The 22,320-nt window shown below is 38.5% G+C and overlaps 3 protein-coding genes across 3 annotated transcripts; 1 reads left to right on the top strand and 2 right to left on the bottom strand.

Annotated features, from left to right (window-relative positions):
* Window positions 1-616: 616 nt before the first annotated feature.
* gmppb (GDP-mannose pyrophosphorylase B) lies at window positions 617-12,794 on the top strand. Its single transcript, XM_054617818.1, has 10 exons — window positions 617-699; window positions 2,979-3,172; window positions 3,291-3,371; window positions 4,158-4,206; window positions 5,063-5,205; window positions 5,552-5,710; window positions 5,964-6,042; window positions 8,195-8,322; window positions 8,410-8,592; window positions 9,499-12,794. The coding sequence occupies exons 2-10, from the start codon at window positions 3,044-3,046 to the stop codon at window positions 9,628-9,630; spliced, it is 1,083 nt and encodes a 360-aa protein (XP_054473793.1). The 5' UTR covers window positions 617-699; window positions 2,979-3,043; the 3' UTR covers window positions 9,631-12,794.
* A 1,936-nt stretch (window positions 12,795-14,730) lies between these two features.
* LOC129106397 (nuclear factor 7, ovary-like) lies at window positions 14,731-16,378 on the bottom strand. The gene is made up of 2 exons (XM_054617788.1): window positions 16,321-16,378; window positions 14,731-16,148 (listed from the first exon to the last, which is right to left on the bottom strand). Exon 2 carries the CDS (start codon window positions 16,129-16,131, stop codon window positions 14,731-14,733), a length of 1,401 nt encoding a protein of 466 aa, XP_054473763.1. The 5' UTR covers window positions 16,132-16,148; window positions 16,321-16,378.
* Window positions 16,379-17,617: 1,239 nt separating this feature from the next.
* LOC129106422 (nuclear factor 7, ovary-like) lies at window positions 17,618-20,275 on the bottom strand. The gene is made up of 2 exons (XM_054617812.1): window positions 20,186-20,275; window positions 17,618-19,684 (listed from the first exon to the last, which is right to left on the bottom strand). The coding sequence occupies exon 2, from the start codon at window positions 19,665-19,667 to the stop codon at window positions 18,225-18,227; it is 1,443 nt and encodes a 480-aa protein (XP_054473787.1). The 5' UTR covers window positions 19,668-19,684; window positions 20,186-20,275; the 3' UTR covers window positions 17,618-18,224.
* Between the last annotated feature and the right edge of the window lie 2,045 nt (window positions 20,276-22,320).

Genomic DNA, 22,320 nt, shown 5'->3' with positions numbered 1-22,320 from the left:
TGTTTTTCTCTGATTGGCCAGAAGTCGTGAGGAGGCGGGACTAGAGTGTTTGGGATAAACCATTGTGTCCTGCGATAGGGGGCGTGGAGAAACGATTAAATAAAGGTTATGGAATAAGTGGGACAGCCATGAACATTGAGCCTATGTTTTGATAATGACATAAGAATTCATCATCTCTAACTTTAGTTTTGTATAAATTAGGAAGATTTGAGTTTTCTTTTAAGGACCTGGATTATTTCCACACCCCCTCTCAGTGATAGGGGCGAGAAGCAGACCATCAAGTTTGCCAGAGTCAGCTAAGCAGACCAGAAACAGGGTGATATGGCCTTTAAAATAAAAGCTTAATCACTTTGATTATTTTTCATTGAAGAAAAAAGTTCCAAAGTTATGTTGAAATAAAATGTTATAACTTAATAATTTATTTTTAATTTTTATTATTATTATTATTATTATTATTATTATTATTTTTTTTTTGTATAATATATTTTATTTATTACCTCTATACTTGAGCTGCTGTAACACCCGAATCAAACATACATGCTTTTATTTTGAAACCATTCACCGGATGTGTGACGTATGACGATGACGCGCTCGACCGGAAGCGACACACAGAATGCGGATTTGAACCACCCTACGTGTCATTCCCAGAGTTTCACTCCATCAGGAAACCTCCAGGAGACTTCTGCCGAACTGAATCACGTGAGTAACTTTCTACCCTCTTTACTCACCTTCACATAAACCGAACACAGCAGCTGGCCGCCATCTGACGTGTCTTTAAAAGCTGTAAACATCATCAGTACATGTGCTAACATTAGCTGAGCTATGCTAACAGGAGCTAGCTTCAGTCACTGTGAGTTCAACACTGTTTATGTGATGACCTGCACACTGTGCTTCAACCTGTGTGTGTCTCCTCTTCATGTTCATGTTGGTGCTAAACCAGAACATGAGCCAGACTTCCCCAGAGAGTGAATTATCTGGTTTAATGGGAGGAAACTCACACTGTTGGTGTTTGTTTACACTTTCTGAATTCATCTTTACTCCCTTGTTTATGTTCAACAAACCTCAATGTTAGCCACACTGCACAAAAAAACAGAATTCTCTTCGTACAATTGGATACCGTACATTTTTATTTTTATATTTATTTTTATTTTAATATTTATTTAATTTTAATTTTATTTTAATTTAATTTTAATTTTAATTTTTTATTTATTTATTTATTTATTTGATTGAGTAGTACATACAGATATATTAAACATTTATATAAATATGTCTGTTAGCCAGACTGCACTTCTAATTTTAGGATTGTTTTGCTTTGTATAACTGTAAATCAACAATGATGACATTACATTACATGTAGTGCAAACAGGAGACATAGTAAAAAACAATTTTATTTTATCTTCCTTCTCTACAAAAAAATAGAATTCTCTTCGTTTTTACAATTGGATATTTTTATATTTATTTTTATTTAAATTTATTTAATTTAAATTTAAAATTTTAATTTAATAATTTAATTTAATTTATTTTATTTATTTTATTTATTTTATTTATTTTATTTATTATTATTATTATTTTTTTATTTTAATGAGTAGTACATACAGATATATTAAACATTTATATAAATATGTCTGTGTTTTTATGTGTATGAAGCCTCCAGTGCACAGCAGACGGAGAACGACACATCTTTTGCCCTTCAGTTAAACTTCTGTAATAAACTATATTTGCATGTTGATAGATTCATAGAAAGAAGGAGTAGTGGATCTAGTGTTTGTTTACACTTTCTGAATTCATCTTTACTCCCTTGAGAAATAAGAAAATGTTTCTGTTCAACAAACCTCAATGTTAGCCAGGCTGCACTTCTAATTTAAGGATTTTTTTTGCTTTGTATAACTGTAAATCAACAATGATGACATTACATTACATGTAGTGCAAACAAGAGACATAGTAAAAAACAAGATCAAAATAAGTAAATAAGTAATAACACAGTAAAGAAAAGAAAATCAGTAAAAAACTTTATATTATATAAACAGAGAGAATCATTTTTGGTATTGCACAGATTGTTTATATTTGGTATGTGTGGTCTACTGAGGGAACTCCACTTCAACTAGTTATTGTTTACTTTTCAGATTCATATTTTACATAAAAAACAAGTCATCCGTTTATAAAATATAATGCATTGTAGATTTAACAACCCAACACTGTATAAAAAGTTAAGATTTGCTTCACCTTGACCAACTACATCTTTAAAATCCTTCTTATTTAAAAATAATAAGAATCTATTAATATAATAATATGACGTAGACAGGGCCCATATGCATGATGCGTACTTTCACTTATCATACTTTAAGAACATGTTGCCCATAACACTTCTGAACTTTCACAAAGTAACATTTTGAATGCACATTTTTTACAGATCATGGGGGAAAAAAATATAATAAATAAGTGGAGAAACAAAAAAATCATGCTACACAAATAATATACATCTCAGGACAGACTGATAAACCTATTTATCCCAGGGGGCCAAAACTGATCTGTTGAACAAAACGAGTGTAATAGAGACTCTCATGACGTTTTGTTTGGGCCTCTCATGGATCACTATTGCATTTGTGTCACAGAGCTGAGCATCTACTTTCACCAAAAGCAAAATACAAAGTGATATATGAAAAACAAAATGATGTTTAACAAAACTTACTGCTGTTTTAACAGTATTTCCAAAATCCTCAAAGACTCTTCAAACAAAAAAATATCCCATCTTTTTGCTACTAGTAAGGTTGAGCAAATACTCCAATAAAACATTTGTTTGACCTGTGAAACATTTTTGTCTTGCAGTTTGTAATAAACATTTGAGATTCTGGACTTAAATGTGAAGAAAGTGTTCTTATAACTATTCCGGTTGTTTCAGAGTCCGTCATCTATCACAGAAACCAGCGCGTCATATCTGATGTCACGTTGTCATTGCGACTCTCTTCTCTCTTCTTCAGGCTGGTTGCTGTCTCTCCATTGATGAGCTGTGGTCCCCCTGGTAACTGTTGCTAACGCCACAAGCATGAAGGCTTTGATCCTGGTTGGGGGTTACGGGACCCGGCTGCGACCGCTCACGCTGAGCGTCCCAAAACCGCTGGTGGAGTTCTGCAACAAGCCCATCCTGCTGCACCAGGTGGAGGCACTGGTCAAGGTACTGAGGGGGGGTTTTCAAATAAAAAAAATAAAAAACTTTACTGCTGAGGTTTTCTTTCTGAGATTATTGAAGGCAGTGGGTCACCCTCTCTATGTGTGTGTGTGTGTGTGTGCAGGCCGGCGTGGACCATGTGATTCTGGCGGTGAGCTACATGTCAGATCTGCTGGAGAGAGAGATGAGGGTCCAGGAGGAGAGAGTACGTACAACAAACCATCTCAACCTTCACATCAGCAGCTCTCACAACACACACTGAATATGTTCACACTAATTAACAGCACCAGAGCAGAGCAGTCGGTTAATCCATTAACTTTTTCCTGATGGGCAAAGTGGTGTCAAGTCATCGGTAGTTTGACCGGTAGTCTCTGAGATTTGATTTCTGCCGCCGCCACATTACAAGAGAGACAGATTGTTTTTGATCTGTCAAAGCATAAAACAACATGACATTTCAAAATTCAACATCTCTTTCCAGTGTGGAAATTTTATTGCTGCTCTAAAAGCTTGATTATCAACATATGATGTGCAGCATTCTGTTACAGCAGTCTCTCAATCCATGCTGCATTTATTTAGTGAAAGTGAAGATTAGATGACCGGTTACATCACCATGAAACAGTGTAATCTCTCCTTCCCCCCTTTTATTTTGAGGGCCAGAGAGAAGCGGTATTGTAACCATAAACTCTTAACCGAGCTTTCACTGGACAATTTGTTCTTTCCATGTGCTTTTCCGTCTTTCTTCTGCTGTTTTACGTTTTGATGTGAAATATTGTGTAACAAAATCAAACCTGTTAGACATATTTCATAACACCATTTTATTTTAATTTAAGTCTATCATGATATGGCGTTTACTGCTGCAACAATTCATCAGTTTATTGATTAGTTGATCATTAGTTACTTGGAATTGACAACTTGTTTATAAACATTTTTAATTTTGAGTGTTCCATGAATTATTGCTCGTATCCTGAATGTTTCACTATTTTCTCTTCAGCTGGGGATTCGTATCTCTCTGTCTCATGAGAAGGAGCCTCTGGGAACGGGTGAGTTTCTTTCTACATTTAAAAAGTACATTTTTAAAAGTATCCTGTTATTAAAATATTGTCTAGAAAAACTATGTAACTACAATGTATTATAGTGCTATGAGTCCTACAGAATAGGGGTGAACTTCTATCTCTGTGTAATTATATTACAAACAATGCAGTAATGTTCTTGGATATTTAACTGTTGCAAGAAGTCAGATGAAACAGTGTCAGATTTTTTGCTTATTAAAAATAAAACTATTTCATCACATTGTCCCAAAAATCCTGTATATCAAATATTGACATAAAATACTTCTGCTCACTGATTTCTTACATCGTCTGAGATGGCCCAATGCAACCACAGATGTTATCGGCCAGCTCTAATACAGGATGTACGGTTATTGCACCTTTAATATTAGCTGCAAGACAATTATCTTTGTCTGTATTTACATGAATAAAGTGCACTTGTGGAGGTTTATGCAGCTTTAATTGCTTGAGATACAGAAATGTGGGTGTTGTGATTTTATTGTTTTGCATTATTTGGCCACATGGAAACATTTAAATGCTAAAATACTAAACGCTTAAAAGGAACTCAAACTCAAGCAAACTGATTGAGGCGAAGTGTCCCGGCATCTTTGAGCTGGACAGAAAATTAGAGTGCAAAGAATGTACATCATATGTGTGACATGTATATAGGTCACATTTTCATTATTAAATGAGGAATAACTGCATAGTATGTTAATTAATCAAAATATATGGTAAGGATGGCAAGCAATTAAAAAAATATTGTTGAGCCCTTTGAAATGTCTTTTGATCAAAGATCTATCAGGACATAAAGTTAGATATAATAAATAAACCTCTGTGTATTTATTTGCAGCGGGCCCTCTGGCGTTGGCTCGAGAGCTGCTGAACGTCGACAACGAGCCGTTCTTCGTCCTCAACTCGGACGTCATCTGTGATTTTCCGTTCAAAGATCTGCTGCAGTTTCACCACAACCACGGCAAAGAGGGAACCATCGTGGTGAGTTTATGGTTTTAGTTTTTGGGGGCATTTTTGCCTTCATTGGACAGTTGACAGTGAAGCCTCTCGCACTAAGTTTTCATTTATGACATTTATTTTGTCTAAGTTGAAACTTTTACTGCCCTCTAGTGGATTCATTTTGTACTGGACATTTTTCTGGGAATTAAAGATAAACATTTAGGTTCAATGATAAAATAGGACGCTGGAGAACAAATATGTTGACTTAATTTCAGCACATTTTAATACAACTTGGATTGATTTTAGTTTAATTTAGTTTTTTAGATTTACTAATACTGACTATTCAAGGCTACTGTGTGTGTGTGTGTTTGTGTTTGTGTGTGTGAAGGTAACGCGGGTGGAGGAGCCCTCTAAATACGGGGTGGTGGTGTTTGAGGCGGAGAGCGGCAGAATACATCGCTTTGTCGAGAAACCGCAGGTCTTCGTCTCCAACAAGATCAACGCCGGCATATACATCTTCAATCCCAGCATGCTCAGCAGGATCCAGGTGACTTACACACACACACACACACACACACACACACACACACACACACACACACACACACACACACACACACACACACACACACACACATTTGTGGTGAAGTAACAAGTAAATGTGTGATAAAAGCGCTCTTTAGAGAATACTTTGGTGTTGATACACTCTACTGGCATTTAATAATGTTTGTTACTTTGTGTGTGTGTGTGTGTGTGTGTGTGTGTGTGTGTGTGTGTGTGTGTGTGTGTGTGTGTGTGTGCTGAGACCGACATCCATAGAGAAAGAGATATTTCCTGTCATGGCAGAGGAGGGACAGCTGTACACTATGGAGCTACAAGGTAACAATACTACTACTGCAATACTACAACACAAACCTATAATACACATATTTATTTTATTTATGGCTGCAACTAACAAACACATTTAGTCTCAGTTCATCAGTCAATTATTTCTATCTGATTAATTTTTTCTTTAATAAATTGTCATAAAATATTGAAAATGCTTTTCACTGAATCCCAAAGGAGGCATCCTCAGATGTCATGAGTTCAAATAGTGATACATTGATACCAATACTGATATCAGATATCGGGCCGATACTGACTCAAATAGTTTGATCGGACACAATTCGGCCGATCTATTGAGTTCAATATGTTTATATACTATATATACATTATACACTGGAATTTTAAGCAAAGCAAAAAAGCATATTTTTATGTTGTTTTGTGTCTTTCCCTTTAATAATTTATCATTTAAGTTTTATTTATTTTTTATACATTAACTTTATCCAAAAATAGGGCTGATACAGATGTTAAATGAGATGATTCACAGTCAATAAAGTTGAAAAAAAACCCAACTTAAAAGGCAATAATTCTACACACTTGTATACATGTATACATATACACATCCTGTCTACTAGTACCCTGTTCCCTCTCTAAGATGTTGCACCTTTAATGGCACGTTTGCTTGGGACGTTATTGTTTTATCCTTATTGATTTATTATCATCCTGTTCCCAGTGATTTTATTTTGTTTATGTAAGAAAAGTATGATGAATATTTATTGTGGGAAGTTGACCTGTGTGCTCGCTCCGGTCTCACAGCTCACAGCTCCACCAGACGTAAGTGTTTGGGTTTTTTCTTCACACCCGGACTCACGTAGTTCTGGAGGGGAAACGTTTGTAGAGAAGCACCGATGACAACAAAACACAGTGAAACACGATTAAGAATGTTTCCAGAGCGTTTATTCAATCTTCAGTAGGAGGAATCTGGACTCGGTGCTTCTCTAGATCCTCGTCCCTCTCTGGGAGCGATCAGCTGCATCAGTGGAAACATCTAGCGGTTAAACCCCCCCCTCCCTTCCTGTAGTCCAGGCAGGTGGACTGGTCCGGGTCACTGACTGGTTCGCTTTTGTAGTTGGCTTTGTTTCCCCTCAGAAGACTTCATGTATCTGTGGGGAAACACTGAGCAGCTCCCTCAGCTTTTAAACCGTGTGATTTCCTGCAGAAGATTTACTGAACTATAAGTGCACATGATGATGAAGCAGTTCATTCTGGAGTTTTCCCTTTCTTAAAATGTATCTGGAGTCAAATCCTTAAGCTCAGACCTGCAGGCTGATTCAGTGGAGTGTTAAATTCTTATAATAAAGATGTTCACACCAATGAAATAAAATCAGTAAAAGAAGTTTGAGCCTGAGCACACAGATACATTTAACTATAATTTGTGACGGTTCAGAAGACAAGCAGTTAAATCATTCAGGTAGATTATGTGATCACACTTCATTTTCCTGGTTGTATTTCTGGTTTTATGTAATTGTTTTGTTTTGCATTTTTGTTGGGTTGTTATTTTATAGTTTGAGCTCATTATCTTAAGGGTTTTTAAATAGATTTTTAGGGGATTTGAAAGAGATTAGACAATAGAAATGTGACAACAAATGCAAGCGAGATGTTTTTTTTTACCACACTCCTTGTGGTATTATTGTTGGCGTGGCTGTCGCAGAGACATGTTCTTCAGAGCATGCTACTAGCGTTAAATAAAACAAAATAATAAATAAATGTATTGAAACATATTATATTGTAATTCATTCCCAATGCTGCTAAGAGTCAGTGCCATACCCTGAGGTTTTAGATTGATTGTTTGAGGCAGCTGTTTGATTTCAGTTTGAGAGAGAGAGAGAGAGAGAGAGAGAGCATTGCAAAAGAGTTGTGAGCAGGAAACAATATAAAGACTCGTATAGTATTAAAAGAAGAAATTAATAATATTACTAGGTAGAATATAAATTAAACACAGGTATGGTCCTTTTAAAGATGGCAATAACTGCTCAGCCTGTTAGTGGAGTTCCGTTGCTGCTGATCATGTGAGCTTGTGCTTCAGTACGTCATCTGCTGCAGATCAAAAGGAAACTCCTGCTTTTATGTCCTTGTTGTTTCCACGGTAACCAACTGTCTCTCTATCTCCCTATGCTGTTTGTTTGTTTACATGTTCGCTCGTCTGCAGGTTTCTGGATGGACATCGGCCAGCCTAAAGACTTCCTGACAGGGATGTGTATGTACCTGCAGTCGCTGCGACAAAACGCTCCCGAGAGGCTGCGCACGGGGCCCGGTTTCCTAGGCAACGTTCTGGTGGTGAGTCCGGCTCGTTGGCACGCTGTACATGTGCAAGAACCGTGCTAGATGATAACCCTCCGTCCTTGCTTCCCCACCCCCATGCAGGACCCGACGGCGCAGATTGGGGAGAACTGCACCATCGGCCCAAACGTCACCATCGGTGCCGGTGTGGTCGTGGAGGACGGCGTGAGGGTGAAACGCTGCACGGTGCTGAAGGGAGCGCGGGTTCGATCGCACTCCTGGCTGGAGAGCTGCATCGTGGGGTGGAGCTCCTCTGTGGGCCAGTGGGTGAGTTTAAGACGGAGGTCGTTAATCATGGCCGACAGATGAAGATAGTCTGTGTGGAAGTTATTCAGTCACTAAAATGAATTCTGAAAGGCAGGTTTTTGGAAAACCATTTTACATTAATGTTCCACTTCTGTCAGAACTCCACAGTGTTGATTTAATTATTCAAAGTTATTTTAGATCATGATTACAAATTATCAAACATGCAATCCATGATTTCTTGCATTATTATCATTTATTAAAAAAGAATTCTAAAACATGAGGATTTAATGGAGATGATTTAATTTCATGCTGCAGTCTGGTGGCTTTAACTTTCTTTTTTTCTAATGTTGAAGTTTATTGTTGGAGCAGCTGACAACAAACTGCTCAGTGTAATAAAACAATGAATATTCCACAATTTAATTAAGAAGTAATTTTTATTGGCTGAGATGCTGTTTTGCCCATATATTCAAATTGAATTGGTCTGCTTGTGTTAAACCAAGAATTAAATGGTATTATTGTTTGATTTTAACACTATTTTGAGCTCCATGTGATTCCAGCATCAACTTCTGATAAGTGAAGCCAGTGCTGAAGTGACTTAAACTTGCATTCTCTCTACTGTCCATCAGGGGGCGACTCCTCTGGTTGTATAGAAGTCTATGAGAAAATGACTCTACTTCTCTCTTGATTTATTCCCTCAGTAAACATTGTAAACATGAGTTTAAGGTCTCAATCTCTAGTTTCAAGTCTTCTCCAATACAGCATGATGTTCATTTAGTAAATTATGGTAAATTATGGAGTCAAATAGACCATAAAGCAGAGTATGCTTTAGGGTCTAATTGTATTTTTGCAACCAATATACACTGTAGATACTTTTTTATGATTGCCGTCATGTGTGATTATGGTCTCTGGGTTTTTCTGTGTCGTCAGGTCCGTATGGAGAACGTGACGGTGCTGGGGGAGGATGTGATCGTGAATGACGAGCTTTACCTGAACGGTGCCAACGTGTTGCCGCACAAATCCATCAACGAGTCGGTCCCAGAGCCACGAATCATCATGTAGCAGCGGGCAGAGAAAAAAAAAAAAAAAAAAAAAGCCCAAAGCCTTTTTATACGGACTGGACTAAAGATCAAAACTGTGCCAGAAAGAGAGAGGCGACGACCAGACGGGTGGAGGAGAGAAAAAAAAGAACAAGAGAAGGTGTTTTTCTTCCTCTTTAAAAAAAAATAAAAAAAATCATTTGGACTTGTTTTTAGCCCTGCGTAGCTGCACCATCCATCAATCAGAAACAATGGCGTAAGCATGGTCTGTTAAAAAGCAGCCTGGACTGTCAGACAGGTTTATAATTGTATAAACCTTTGTCAGAGTTGCAGGTAAAAACATAAAACGGTAATATCCTGAAGGTGGTGGATGGTAAATATCTGGTGTGAACACTGTTTTAATAGAGAGGCGAAGCCCCGCCCCTTCCAGTTGATCACCATGGGACCTTATTTCGGGAAAAACATATACGAAAGTCAACGACAAGAGACTTCTAACTATTTGATCCCTTTTAGAATTGTGCCATTAATTACATAATTCAATTGATCATTTTGCACATCAAGAAAGTTGCATTTTGGCGGGAAAACTGTGAAAATACATAATTAGTGACGTGGAGCGTAAGTGAAGCCACTACGCCTGTGTGTTTTTAGGACCAGGATGTAATCACACCAATAAACGGTCTTGCTGGTTCTTTGCTTCCTGGCTCATAAAAAGATTTGCTGGATAAAACACGTCTGGTAAGAGAACAATAAAACTTGTGATATACTATGATAAACTTTCTTGTCTTGACAAACATTACATGTGTAATTAATGGCACATTTAGAACAGGATCAAAACAATATTTGTCTCTTGCCGTTGACTACTGTACGTATTTTTCCCAAGGGGGACACCAAAAAGAGGCGGGATTTGTCCTCTATAGATCACGGGTGAGGATGGGGGCTGACGTGGGCTGGGTGTCTGTCAGAAGGTGGAGGGATTAATGTGAAGTATATTCAGAGAGCGCAATGAACACTGCTGTTTAGATTCACTATGCATTTACATTTCCTGTATAGCTACGGAGAACAGGCACTGAAGAATCACTACTCTGCTGTTGTAAAGACTGGAATCATGCCTGACGCTGAGATTTTAAGTTTAAGTTATGAGTTAACAAATGGTTGAAGTTTTATTGATTGATAGATAATTCTTTGGCCTCTTGGGGGCAGCAGAACAAGCTGTAAACCCAGCAACTAACGTCTTTTTTTCTCGTGATTTAGCAAAGATTTTACACATCCAACAGACGCAAAGGAACTTTATCATTTAATTTGAGTTGTTTTTGACCACTAAATGAATGTAATTTAATCAGTTTCTATGAAAAGATATTGATTAATTCAGCTTTAATCAGTTATAGAGCAGGTGTCGAGTATGTCTCGTTGCCTTGGTGAACTTGTTTCTGTTCTTTTTATCATGAGAACTGTGCACTTCAATGACAAGCTGGTTACTGATCTTTAAAAAGTGAACGACTCCTTTTTAAAACTAACTGCAGTTTATTAACAGATATTTCAGTCAAGCATTGGAATATTCTACTTCTACTATGTTTTTCATTTATGTTTAAATGTTTCTTTAAGAGTACCTTAACGACCCCTGAATATCTTTTTTGTTTGTTTTTTCTGACCTTCAGTGTTTTAACTTGTCACCTGGCTGCAGTGATGCACAGGTGTACTCCGGGACACTGTGACATCACTGATGGGCGTGGCTACAGGTGCAACAGAAGAGAAACGAGCGAGATACTTTTAAACTAGAAAAGAAAACAGAACTTTTTAGACAGTTTGTCATGAGACAAAGTGACTTTATTTTTTCTGTTTCATTCTTGTTTTATATTATATTACATTACTTCAATATCTAATTAGAAGTTTGATGAATCTCAATCTTTAAATTGATGAATGCTCATTAATAACACACCAGGAAACTAAATTGTTTGTGGGATGAAAGCTGGAAAGACAACTTTGCTGCTCTTAAAACTTCATCACAAGTGGGGCTGAATGCTAACATACTAATTTTAGCATGTGCCATCTTCCACCACAAAAACCTGAGGAGTTCCTGGTGGCGTCACACTGACTTAAACACAATTGGCTCTGGTTGAAAGTTCCTCCATTCTTGACCTTAAACCGTTTTGCCACGTTGACCGTTACAAGTTGTGCTGAAGCTTTCGATTGGGTTTATTGATCTTAAAGTCGAGAATTAACTTTTAATCCCATTTTTCAAGCTATTGTGAAATCTACAACTCTATGCCAACGGGACAAACTCTAACAGATTGTTTCTAAAAGGTACTTTTGGTCAGATTTCTTTGTTTACAGTTGTCTTTGTCCTTGCACTTGTTGCTGCTCTTTTGAAGCCCATCAGCTGGTCCAGGTACCTGCACATTTAGGGGATTTGGACGTGAACCTCAAGGTTCCTCTTTTGTGGTCGAAGCTCATCACTTAAAAGGTGATTAACATGCAAATATTTAGCATGTTAGCGAACCATTTTAGCATTCATCTCAAGCTGAGGCTGTTTGGAAATTCACTCTTTACTTTTAAGAGGTCATGAACTGAAAATGTTTCACACGTGTTTACTTTGTCTTGTCAGTGACGCTGGATGAAAAGTGATTATGATTCATTTTTTCTGGATCCGTGAAATTTTTTAACCCATTTTCATGGCGATCCGTCCGATAGTTACAGACTGATGTCAAACATTTTGGATTAGGGATATTAAAGAACAAAGAGGGAAGAGTCTGTCGATCTTTTAAGGCACTCAAAATATAGGGAATAGATGAAGCTTCTTGAATTTTATGAATCAATTTTTTTAATGTTTAACAAAAATCAATAGACACCTGATAGTAAAATAAATTGTTAAACCTCAACAGTTGAAGGTTTCTGAAACTCGTCACTGATGGCGTCCATGTTTTTGTCACCTCAGCAGCTCAGATGTGTCTTTTACACTTTGACTAATCGTTACTGACCATGAACACATGCAGCAGGTGATGTCTGTCAGTGCAGACACTCAAAACTGACCTCTGATCAGATTGCAGTGGTTCCACGTTGTTATGCAGTTAGTGATAAACAGTGTTTAGAACATGTTAAGACTTTTGACTGTGTCTGAATGAATGAAGTCAATTCTTGTGATGAAGTCTTTTTTAATAAGAGAATAATATAATCTAATGACCACATTCACATGTCGCCTCCTCTCTTCTTTCTTTGACGTGTCACTTCCCTCCATTGTACACATTAAGTATAATTAAGTATACACTGGCTATGATTAGATCTACTCAGCCTGTAAAAACAGTTGTATGATGTCATATCTGATGATGTCACAGTGATGTCATCGGGGTAATTTCAGTTTGAGATTTGAGACTAAAGACGTATAACAGAAACTCTGCCATACAAACTAGAGGTGCAGAGTTTTAAGATGTTAATGTTTACCAGGAACATAGGGTTAAATGAAAGATGCTATCAAGTTGCATTATGGGAAATGTAGGATCCAGTGTTTATAGAGCTTTATATTACTCATCAGTATATCTGCTGCTTTGATTGCACCATCTTTTGTCTGAATATTATAAAATGAATCTATGTACAGACAATAAGAGTAAGATTATGTTTTCTGTAGGGTTTGAGTTTTTCCTGTTAGAGAAACAGCAGTTGCTAATTTCTTTTTTAAAGAAATGGTTCCCATAAAAGTAATTTTGTTTTCCTATTGTCTCTATACTCTTTCAATTTGGCCTCTTGTCTTCTGTGATGTTTATATATAGCTTAGGTATGAAACCTTTCTTATATTAAATATTAAGCATAGACACTTATCTCAAAATTGTACAAGAAACTGATCATCAGAAAACAATGTTTGAGATAAAACTAAATATGAGCAAATCTAACAGCTCTAAAAATATTCTCAATGACTACAGACGCTCATCTACTTACAACAAACTGTAAACAGCAGATAAATGTTTTTTTCACAACTTAATTCCATAAAGACTTTCTTTATCAAAATGTTATGATGTTTTCATCCTTTTATTATGACTTTATTTTCGTAATGTTGAGGCTTGATTCTCAAAACATTCCAACTTTTTTTCTGAATATTATGACTTTAATTTTAAAATACCTTTGACTTCAATGTCAAAACATGATAACTTGTTCTTGTATTTTCAAAATATTACAATATTGCACAACATTTCTGAACACAGTTTGATCTGAAACCATTTCAACTTTATTCGTGATTAGATTTTGAATAATAAGTAAAATAAAATCAAGATGATAAGAACATAATCAGTGATGTAAAATTTACATTGTTATTAAGTAAGTATTAAGTAATAATCACAAAAATGATCATTTAAATAAATGTTAAATCTGTCTATATCCAAATGACCTGACACAATTGTTATTAAGCGTATGACCCAGTAATGAAAGCCTTTGCATTTACAGTATTAATATCTGAGTGTCTGTGGCGACACTGTTAAGATCCCTGGGAAGTCAAATCCAAAAACACCTGCAGTTACCGCATATCGCCACAGGTGCCGCCAAAGAGAACAAAACTGAGATCTTCGAGATTGTAACTTTAAATTCACAAAGAAGACAGAAACTAAAGTCTTGCCTCTGCAAACACAATCATTGACAGTGCAGACTTAAATTCTATGAATAACTATGAAAGCAAAATCATAAAAAATCATCAACTTGGCCAAAAAACAAGCCTAAGAATATATAATGATTCCTTACAATGAGTCACATACCCCCAAAAAAACAATAAAAGTAAGTAATACTTGGAGATAATAACACAATGTTTGTTTATATTATGTATATATGTACACAATTATATCTGCCAATATATATCAATATCAGTAGTTGGTTTTTTAGGATCACTACGTTTTCAGACACAATTAATGATCAGATTGTCACATCAACATGGTTCTTATATTCCTGAAACACCGACACGCCCCTATTAATTCATTAAAATATGTTTGCCCTGAATCAAAAACCTGAGAAAAAAATCAAAATTGCATTAAATGTTATTCTGTTTCACTCCTAGAACTTGTTTAGCATCACCGATATTTCACATGACGACATTTCTGAGAATTTCTTACTCGACCTGAAAGCTATAAAGCATTCTTAGCTAATGCATTTAGAAACTAGGCCAGTGGTTTGTTGATACAGAGACTTTCATTGGTAATATCTTCAGTGGGAATTCATTCCATGTGCCAATGTGTGGAAAAAGTATCTCAGTGAATCTGTGTGTGAAGGTGTGTATGTGTGTGTTAGTATCAAGATCAGAGAACGACAGTTTTCCTTTGTCAAAGTCCAGATGAACTCTGACCCTCTGGAGCTTCTTCTTCACTGACAGAACTATATCTGGGAGAGGTCGGGAGGTTGCTAGGTACTTTCCATCATGGAGACATATATCCCAAAATCCAGTGGGTATTTCCCCCTTCTTTTGAACAGACTCATTCATCACACCTATGGCCCAGTATATATCATGTCTAACCTGACAGTCCCAGCTGTGAGTCCCTGAGTTAAAACCGTCAGAGACCAGAACAACATTATGTTGATCAAACCTCTCTGGGTTTTCAGGAAGCTTCTGTCTCTCTCCTCGTCTTGCACTGGTCAGATCTTCAGACAGGATGAGTTCTGGATGAGTAGTGTTTGGATCCAGAACCACAGGACTGTATGAGACCTTCTTCTTCATCTTGTTCCAGATGTTGAAGGTCAGGTTGCCCAGGTGTTTGGCCTCGTCTATCAGGGCTCCTGAGAGCAGCTGTGGATCCTCCAGCAGGGGGCGCTGCTGGACTCTTTCCACTGCAGCCTTGTAGTTCTGCAGGAATGAGACGTCTTCAGCTCTCAGCTCCTCCTCTGTGGCTCTGACTGTGTCTGAAAGAGCTGCTATCTCTCTGCTCAGAGACTCAATCTTCTTCTTCATCATCTCACTCTTCTGCTCCTCTTCCTCCCTCAGAGCAGAGATCCTGGCCTCCTCTTCCTCTTGTAGAAACTGGTGAAGCTTCTTAAACTGCTCCTTAATCTGGCTCTCTGTGCGTCGGGCCTGGACCTTAATGTGTTCTGCTGTTTGATCACAGTTTCCTTTAACTTCTTCAAAGAGCTTTAGTTTCTCATTTAAGGGCTTCAGGGATTTCTGGATCTCCTCTTTGAGATCCTGTGCAGCTTCATCGATGGGTTTGAATCTGTGGTTGTTGTGTGATTTTGAATCTCTGCAGACGACACACACCGGCTGCTGATGGTCCAGACAGAAGAGTTTGAGTTTCTCAGAGTGCAGACTGCAGAGAGTCTCTGAACCTCTCTCATCTCTCTCCAGTAGAAAGGCCTCACACAGGTTCTTTAAAACCAAGTTACGAGGCGTATAATTTAATAAATGTCTTTCCTTACAAATTGGACACTCGTGTAGAAGTTTCTCTGTCCACCAGTTCTTAACACAGTCTTTACAGAAACTGTGGCTACACGACAGAACAACAGGATCTTTAAAGATTTCATAGCAAACAGGACAGCAGAGATCCTCTTCTGATCGTGAAGCCATTTTGTCTCAGAGTGAAGCTGAAACACAGCACACAGACAAGGAAGTGGATCAATCAAGACAGTAAAAACTTTTACCTTCAATTTGACACAAAGCTCACTCAGCATATATATATTTACTGTATGCGTGTGTGTGGAATCAGCAGCAGTCTAAAGTAGCAGTATGTAAGTGCTCAAGAAATCCCAGTGTTACCTGTGTTCCCAGTATATCCTTTCTGTGACTTCTCTCAGTTGAGTTTGGTCCGCTGATCTATGCAGAACTTACTCAGTAAAAAGTTCATCATAGTCATGAAACACGCCTCATATTAAGCACACAACAATGAAATGAGGAACACAGATAGTGCTGCAGATAGAAAGCAGAACTCTAACAGCGGTTTGCAAGAGTTCACAAGCAGCTTTAATTGAGAAGTGTGCGTGTTGAGAGTTTGGAGAGGTGATGCAGGCTTTTTGGAGCCCGGCAGGTAAAGATTTCTGGGCTGTCTGCTGGGAGGCAGATTGGCGAGGCAGGCGGAGAACACAGGAGACGATGCAAAACAATTCAGAGCACAGGCAAACACAAGGAAAATAGAGTGGAACAGGAATGAGTCCTTCAACCTGGAAATGAGTCAGCAATTTTGCACTTTCGCTTCCCTCTTCTCGAAGTCGATGTGATTTTATGGTTAAAAGCCTGAAATAAGGTCTGTGGTTAACACAAGCTTAAGAGATTTAATGATTTGTTCTAAGATATATAAAAAAGGCAGTAAAGGCCTCTCTTGTGAATTTTGAAGCTTTTGATTATTAAGTGTTTAACAAAACGCGATTTCAAACAAGTGGCTAAATGAGACTACAAAACGTCATCACGGCGCCTACTCCACCTTTACAACCTTTTATCTTGCTGAACAAAAGGTGTAAGTATCATAAATTTGTGTTTGCCTTAGAGCTTATTTTCTGCAGTAATCCAAAATCATGCAGATATATACTGGATAGAAGTCGAGACTGGCCGTAGCACCAGGTTGGCAAACTGAACGATCCGGTGGGACGGATCAGGCACCGACAGGTAGTTTACCCTGTTCACTATTTAGGATATTAGCATGCTAACATTTGCCAATTAGCATTAAACATCAATTTCACCTGAACCAGATGGATGTATCATTACTTACTGTGTCATTTACCTGTGAACTGAAATATTGGTTAAATCTGACTTTTGACCACCAAAATTAAAAGTACATTTTCATGGCAGAGCATCCAATAATTATTTCCAGGGCAGAGTAATTGGATTCTTCCTTCAGGAATCAACAAATTAGGAAAATAATCCTTTGGGCATCATTAATGTCGCTGCAGAATTTTATGGCAATCTAAAAGCTGTTGAAATATTTCAGACTGCAAACAAATAAGCTTAAAAATATTTAATGATTTATTTAAATGAGTCATATTCAGTTTGAATCACTTATACATATATGGCACATTACTTGATATTTATTTAAAAAATATAATTACATTCATGCTAATCATGTATCTCATCACCATAGTCGTCCTTATTTTTTTCCCTTTCACCACCCGATTGACACATTTGACATTTTACTTCTTATAAGAGTCACAACTCAGTTAAACCAGAGAAGAAATCAAAGACAAAAAAACTTAATGAATCTGTGTGTGAAGGTGTGTATGTGTGTGTTCGTATTCAGATTGTCTCATGATCACCATTTGTATTTGTTTTTCATTATCAACATAGTTGTCTGTACATCCATGGTTATAGTGCAAACAGAAATAGAAAAAAGAAAAGTAAAGAAGTATTCAAAAAACTCAACATGCAGACTACAAAATTCCAAAAGAAAAAGGATTAATTAGACTGTAAAGTATCTTGATTTCTTGTGTACTACCTGCAGAAACAGTCTGTTTACAATGAAGATTAATATCACATATACTGCTTACAACACATACAATTCCAAAAATGAAAAGAGACTATAACTTAAAAACATATCCTGCACAGATGTTTGCGCTATACAAATATTCCAGTGTTTCAAACCTGGGGGGAAAAAAATCATATTCAATTTGGGTAAATAATGTTTTTATAGGATCATTGAGATGCCAAATTATAGCATTTTTGAATACTCATACTCAACCTGAAAAGAATGCATTAAAAGCAGCTGAAAACCTCTCAAACAAGGGAATGTGTTGTTCCACAGATACAGAGACTTTCATTGGTAATATCTTCATTGGGAGTTCATTTGTGGTGTCAATGTATGGAAACAGTCTCTCAGTGAATCTGTGTGTGAAGGTGTGTATGTGTGTGTTAGTATGAGGATCAGAGAACGACAGTTTTCCTTTGTCAAAGTCCAGATGAACTCTGACCCTCTGGAGCTTCTTCTTCACTGACAGATCTATATTTGGGAGCGGTGGGGAGGCTGCTATGTACTTTCCATCACGGAAACATATTTCCCAGAATCCAGTTGAGATTTCCCCCTTCCTCCGGACAGACTCATTTATCACACCTATGGCCCAGTATCTATCATGTGTAACCTGACAGTCCCAGCTGTGAGTCCCTGAGTTAAAACCCTCAGAGCTCAGAGCAACCTGATGCTGATCAAACCTCTCTGGGTTTTCAGGAAGCTTCTGTTTCTCTCCCAATATCAAACTGGTCAGATCTTCAGACAGGATGAGTTCTGGATGAGCTGTGTTTGGATCCAGAATCACAGGACAGTAGGAAACCATCTCCTTCATCTTGTTCCAGATGTTGAAGGTCAGGTTGCCCAGGTGTTTGGCCTCGTCTATCAGGGCTCCTGAGAGCAGCTGTGGATCCTCCAGCAGGGGGCGCTGCTGGACTCTTTCCACTGCAGCCTTGTAGTTCTGCAGGAATGAGACGTCTTCAGCTCTCAGCTCGTCCTCTGTGGCTCTGACTGTGTCTGAAAGAGCTGCTTTCTCTCTGCTCAGAGACTCAATCTTCTCCTTCATCATCTGACTCTTCTGCTCCTCTTCCTCCCTCAGAGCAGAGATCCTGGCCTCCTCTTCCTCTTGTAGAAACTGGTGAAGCTTCTTAAACTGATCCTTAATCTGCCTCTCTGTGCGTTGGGCCTGGACCTTAATGTGTTCTGCTGTTTGATCACAGTTTCCTTTAACTTCTTCAAAGAGCTTCAGTTTCTCCTTTAAGGGCTTCAGGGATTTCTGGAGCTCCTCTTTGAGATCCTGTGCAGCTTCATCGATGGGTTTGAATCTGTGGTTGTTGTGTCTCTTTGAATCTCTGCAGACGACACACACCGGCTGCTGATGGTCCAGACAGAAGAGTCTGAGTTTCTCAGAGTGCAGACTGCAGAGAGTCTCTGAACCTCTCTCATCTCTCTCCAGTAAAAAGGCCTCACACAGGTTCTTTAAAGCCAAGTTACGAGGAGGATCACTCTTTGATGATCTTCTCTTACAAACCGGACACTCTTGTATTTGTTTCTCTCTCCACCAGCTCTTCAGACAGTCTTTACAGAAGCTGTGGCTACACGACAGAACAACAGGGTCTTTAAAGATTTCATAGCAAACAGGACAGCAGTGATCTTCTTCTGATCGTGAAGCCATTTTGTCTCAGAGTGAAGCTGAAACACAGCACACAGAAAAAGTTTTACTTTCACTTTGACACATAACTCCACCGTGTTTCCAGCATATAGACGTGTGTGTGTGTGTGTGTGTGTGTGTGTGTGTGTGTGTGTGTGTGTGTGTGTGTGTGTGTGTGTGTGTGTGTGTGTGTGTGTGTGTGTGTGTGTGTGTGTGTGTGTGTGTGTAATCAGCAGCAGTCTGAACACACTGGGCCTCACACAGGTTATTTAAAGCCAAGTTATGAGGTGTATCAGTTAATACATGTCTTTGGAACATGGAAACTCCTGTATCAGTTTCTCTCTCCACCAGTTCTTAACACAGTCTTTACAGAAGCTGTGGCTACACGACAGAACAACAGGATCTTTAAAGATTTCATAGCAAACAGGACAGCAGAGATCCTTTTTCTGATAAAGAAAACATTGCTTGCTGTGTTTTCAGCTCCACTCAGAGACACAACAGGGGCGTCGGTGAGTCAAGAAAGTTAAAGGTTTTACATTCACCTTGAGTTGTTTCTCCTTATAAACTAAAGTTTATAATAGGAAGTCAGCAGCAGATTGTAGCGCCAGTATTCCAGGATTAAACTCCAGTACTCCCAGTGTTTTACTCCGTTGTGTGTCTGCTGTACTTGGTACTGACACCCCGTCACAGCCACTGCTCATGAAGCAACACTGTCACCTACTGTCGAACTTGCACTACTGCCTTAAAATGAAGCTGGTGATCAATAACACCCCAAATTTGAATTATAATGAACACTACCTTCTCATAAACAAGTAGGAAACATAACAAACTCTCTTAACTGACATCAAACCCAAGAAATTATTATTTTTACTGAACTACACATGACTTAATGTGCCACACATCTTCGGCACAGTTGTGCTCTGAACCTGATGTTAAGCAGGTAGCTTATCCCTTTCACATTCTCATTTAAGTGTATTATCATGATAATATGTGCTTAGCATGAAACACAAAGTACAACTTAGCCGGAGAGAGAAAAAAACATTTTTTTCTGGTATTTATTCATAAACCAAAATATTGGGTAAATCAAATTTTTCACCAGATATGGCACTAAATCAAAAGTCAAATGTCATGGCAGAGTATTGAATAGTTTTTGAGATGGCAAAGTCTTTGGATTCATCACCAAGGAATGACCAAAATAGGATTAATTCTGTGTGCACCATAATGTTTTATGGTTTTAAGGATTCTCCCCTTCCTCACTGATGAGACGGCGCAGGTGCTCATCCAGGCTCTGGTCATCTCCCGCCTGGACTACTGCAACTCACTACTTGCCGGAGCCCCGGCGTCGGCCATCAGACCTCTGGAGCTCGTCCAGAAAGCTGCAGCTCGTCTGGTGTTCAATCGCCCCAAGTTCTCCCACACAACTCCCCTTCTCCGTTCTCTACACTGGCTCCCTGTAAGAGCTTGCATCCAGTTACAGACTCTGGTGCTAGCCTACAGGGCAGTGAAAGGAACAGCTCCTTCCTATCTCCAGGCCATGGTCAAGCCCTACACCCCCGCCCGACCACTTGGCTCTGCTGCCTCGCTCAGAGGTCCCTCCGCGGCCGATCCACCCGGTCACAGCTTTTTTCTGTCCTGGCCCCTCAGTGGTGGAATGAACTCCCCACTGACGTCAGGACAGCAGAGTCACTGCCCATCTTTCGGCGCAGGCTGAAAACTCACCTCTTCAAGAAGTACTACCCTGAGCCTTCCGCTTAGCACTTATTGTATTCGTATTAGTTTGTTTCTGTACTTTTGCTCTGGTTTATGCTCTTAGATGCTTGTTTAAGAAAGGAGATGCACTTATGACTTCTGGTGACTAGTCGTTCTCTTGAATACCTATGTTGAATACACTTATTGTAAGTCGCTTTGGATAAAAGCATCTGCTAAATGACTGTAATGTAATGTAATGTAATGTAATGTCTCTGGACAATTTTATGGCAATCTAATAGCTGTTGAAATATTTCAGTCTGGACCAAAGTGGTGGACAGACAGACAGACAGACAGACAGACAGACAGACAGACAGACAGACAGACAGACAGACAGAGCCATGCTTCAGTGTGGCTAAAAATGGTATCAGCCTCTGTAAAGGAAGCACACAATATTGGATGGGAAAAGAAATTCAACAAACAATATAAAGTTTACGTGATTTTCTGTGCAGGAATAAAAACAATAAATTGTAAACAAAAGAAATGTCACTTTTTCTTTAAACATAATGATTTTTTTTCTCTCTATATTTGTTATATTAGGACTGTATTTTTGTAATGCTTCATTCTCAAGACATTGCAACTTTTTTTGACTTCAATGATGAAACATTAGTGTGTGTGTGTGTGTGTGTGTGTGTGTGTGTGTGTGTGTGTGTGTGTGTGTGTGTGTGTGTGTGTGTGTGTGTGTGTGTGTGTGTGTGTGTGTGTGTGTGTGTGTGTGTGTGTGTGTGTGTGTGTGTGTGTGTGTGTGCACCTCTGTGTCTGTCCACTCATCTGTCCTCTCACATTCTGCTGTAGCAAATTGCATTATATTTTGGGTGCCCAGTTGTCTTGCTCTGCTTTCCTGCCGTCCTCCAGTAGGGTCTTGCCTATGTCACCAACCTCTTGGTAATCCACCAGAACAGGTCTTTCTGTTTGGCCAATCCTCTTACCC

Source organism: Anoplopoma fimbria, chromosome 17, assembly GCF_027596085.1.
Source record: "Anoplopoma fimbria isolate UVic2021 breed Golden Eagle Sablefish chromosome 17, Afim_UVic_2022, whole genome shotgun sequence".
Lineage (NCBI taxonomy): Eukaryota > Metazoa > Chordata > Actinopteri > Perciformes > Anoplopomatidae > Anoplopoma > Anoplopoma fimbria.
The sequence above is the reverse complement of the archived record's forward strand: the minus strand, read 5'-3'. Positions and strand labels throughout refer to the sequence as shown.

Bases quoted from the DNA above. Each gene is read 5' to 3' on its own strand.
- gmppb (XM_054617818.1), top strand. From the start codon at position 3,044: ATGAAGGCTTTGATCCTGGTTGGGGGTTACGGGACCCGGCTGCGACCG. The intron at 4,207-5,062 runs GTGAGTTTCTTT...ATTTATTTGCAG, and splicing joins GAAGGAGCCTCTGGGAACGG to CGGGCCCTCTGGCGTTGGCT. The intron at 5,206-5,551 runs GTGAGTTTATGG...GTGTGTGTGAAG, and splicing joins GCAAAGAGGGAACCATCGTG to GTAACGCGGGTGGAGGAGCC.
- LOC129106397 (XM_054617788.1), bottom strand. From the start codon at position 16,131: ATGGCTTCACGATCAGAAGAGGATCTCTGCTGTCCTGTTTGCTATGAA.
- LOC129106422 (XM_054617812.1), bottom strand. From the start codon at position 19,667: ATGGCTTCACGATCAGAAGAAGATCACTGCTGTCCTGTTTGCTATGAA.